Source organism: Larimichthys crocea, unplaced genomic scaffold (assembly GCF_000972845.2).
Source record: "Larimichthys crocea isolate SSNF unplaced genomic scaffold, L_crocea_2.0 scaffold61135, whole genome shotgun sequence".
Classification (NCBI taxonomy): Eukaryota; Metazoa; Chordata; class Actinopteri; family Sciaenidae; genus Larimichthys; species Larimichthys crocea.
The window spans coordinates 1-1,082 of NW_020858014.1; the positions used below are offsets into that span (position 1 = coordinate 1).

The 1,082-nt window shown below is 41.2% G+C and overlaps 1 protein-coding gene across 1 annotated transcript; it reads left to right on the plus strand.

The window, feature by feature from the left end:
* Nucleotides 1–105: 105 nt before the first annotated feature.
* LOC113745296 (myosin heavy chain, fast skeletal muscle-like) lies at nt 106–1,079 on the plus strand (the record flags this gene model as incomplete). The annotated part of the gene is made up of 4 exons (XM_027276816.1): nt 106–412; nt 542–615; nt 854–941; nt 1,063–1,079. Coding segments are annotated over 4 exons (486 nt in total), but the record flags the coding sequence as incomplete, so codon positions are not given.
* Nucleotides 1,080–1,082: the final 3 nt, after the last annotated feature.

The window sequence follows — 1,082 nt, forward strand, 5'->3', positions numbered from 1 at the left end:
TGAGAAGGTACTGTAAGAGACATTTAGACATTTTAGAAAATAATAATCCCCACCACAGTCAGACAGTATGGGATTTTAATTCTGTGTTATTTGTGTTGTTAACAGCCAATGGGCATCTTCTCCATCCTTGAAGAGGAGTGCATGTTCCCCAAGGCTTCAGACGTCACCTTCAAGAACAAACTGTATGATCAGCATCTTGGTAAAAGTGCCCCCTTCCAGAAACCCAAACCTGCCAAAGGCAAAGCTGAGGCTCATTTCTCCCTTGTGCACTATGCTGGCACTGTTGATTACAATGTCAATGGCTGGCTGGACAAGAACAAGGACCCCCTGAACGACTCAGTGGTTCAGCTCTACCAGAAGTCTTCAGTGAAGCTGTTGGTTCACCTCTATGCATCACATGCCTCAACAGAAGGTACATAAAACTATATAAAAAAGTATATTCAGCAACATCACAACCATTGTCCTTGGATATTTATATACCAAAATTCAAAATTAAGATGCAAAATGAAAATAAAACTGTAACTTTTTTTTTTTTTTACAGATGCTAAAGGTGGTGGAAAGAAAGGTGGCAAGAAGAAGGGTGGCTCCTTCCAAACAGTATCAGCTCTCTTCAGGGTAATTTCCCCAAATACATTATATACAGTTGATTATGTGTCCACTGTGCAGGGACATTAACACTAAGCTCTACACAAGCATGCCTGTGGTTTAGCAGTGATAGATTTCTTGTGGCAGGCAAGGTTAAAAGGTGGTGTATTGATTATAGAGACCTTCATCATGCGTGGTCAGGGTTCAATCACCTGATACAATAAGCTGTATTTAGAAGTTAATAAAAATGAGTTTTGTCTATCAACAGGAAAACCTGGGCAAGCTGATGACCAACTTAAGGAGCACTCATCCCCACTTTGTGCGTTGTCTGATTCCCAATGAATCAAAAACACCAGGTGAGTCCAAAACTCACTCACATCTGTCACCTGTTTGGTTAGACTGGCTGTCTGTCCCACAGTTGCTGTCTGCAAATGAAAAATCTCCACAGTAACACTGTGTCCTTGTCACTGTTTTAAGGTCTCATGGAGAACTTCCTG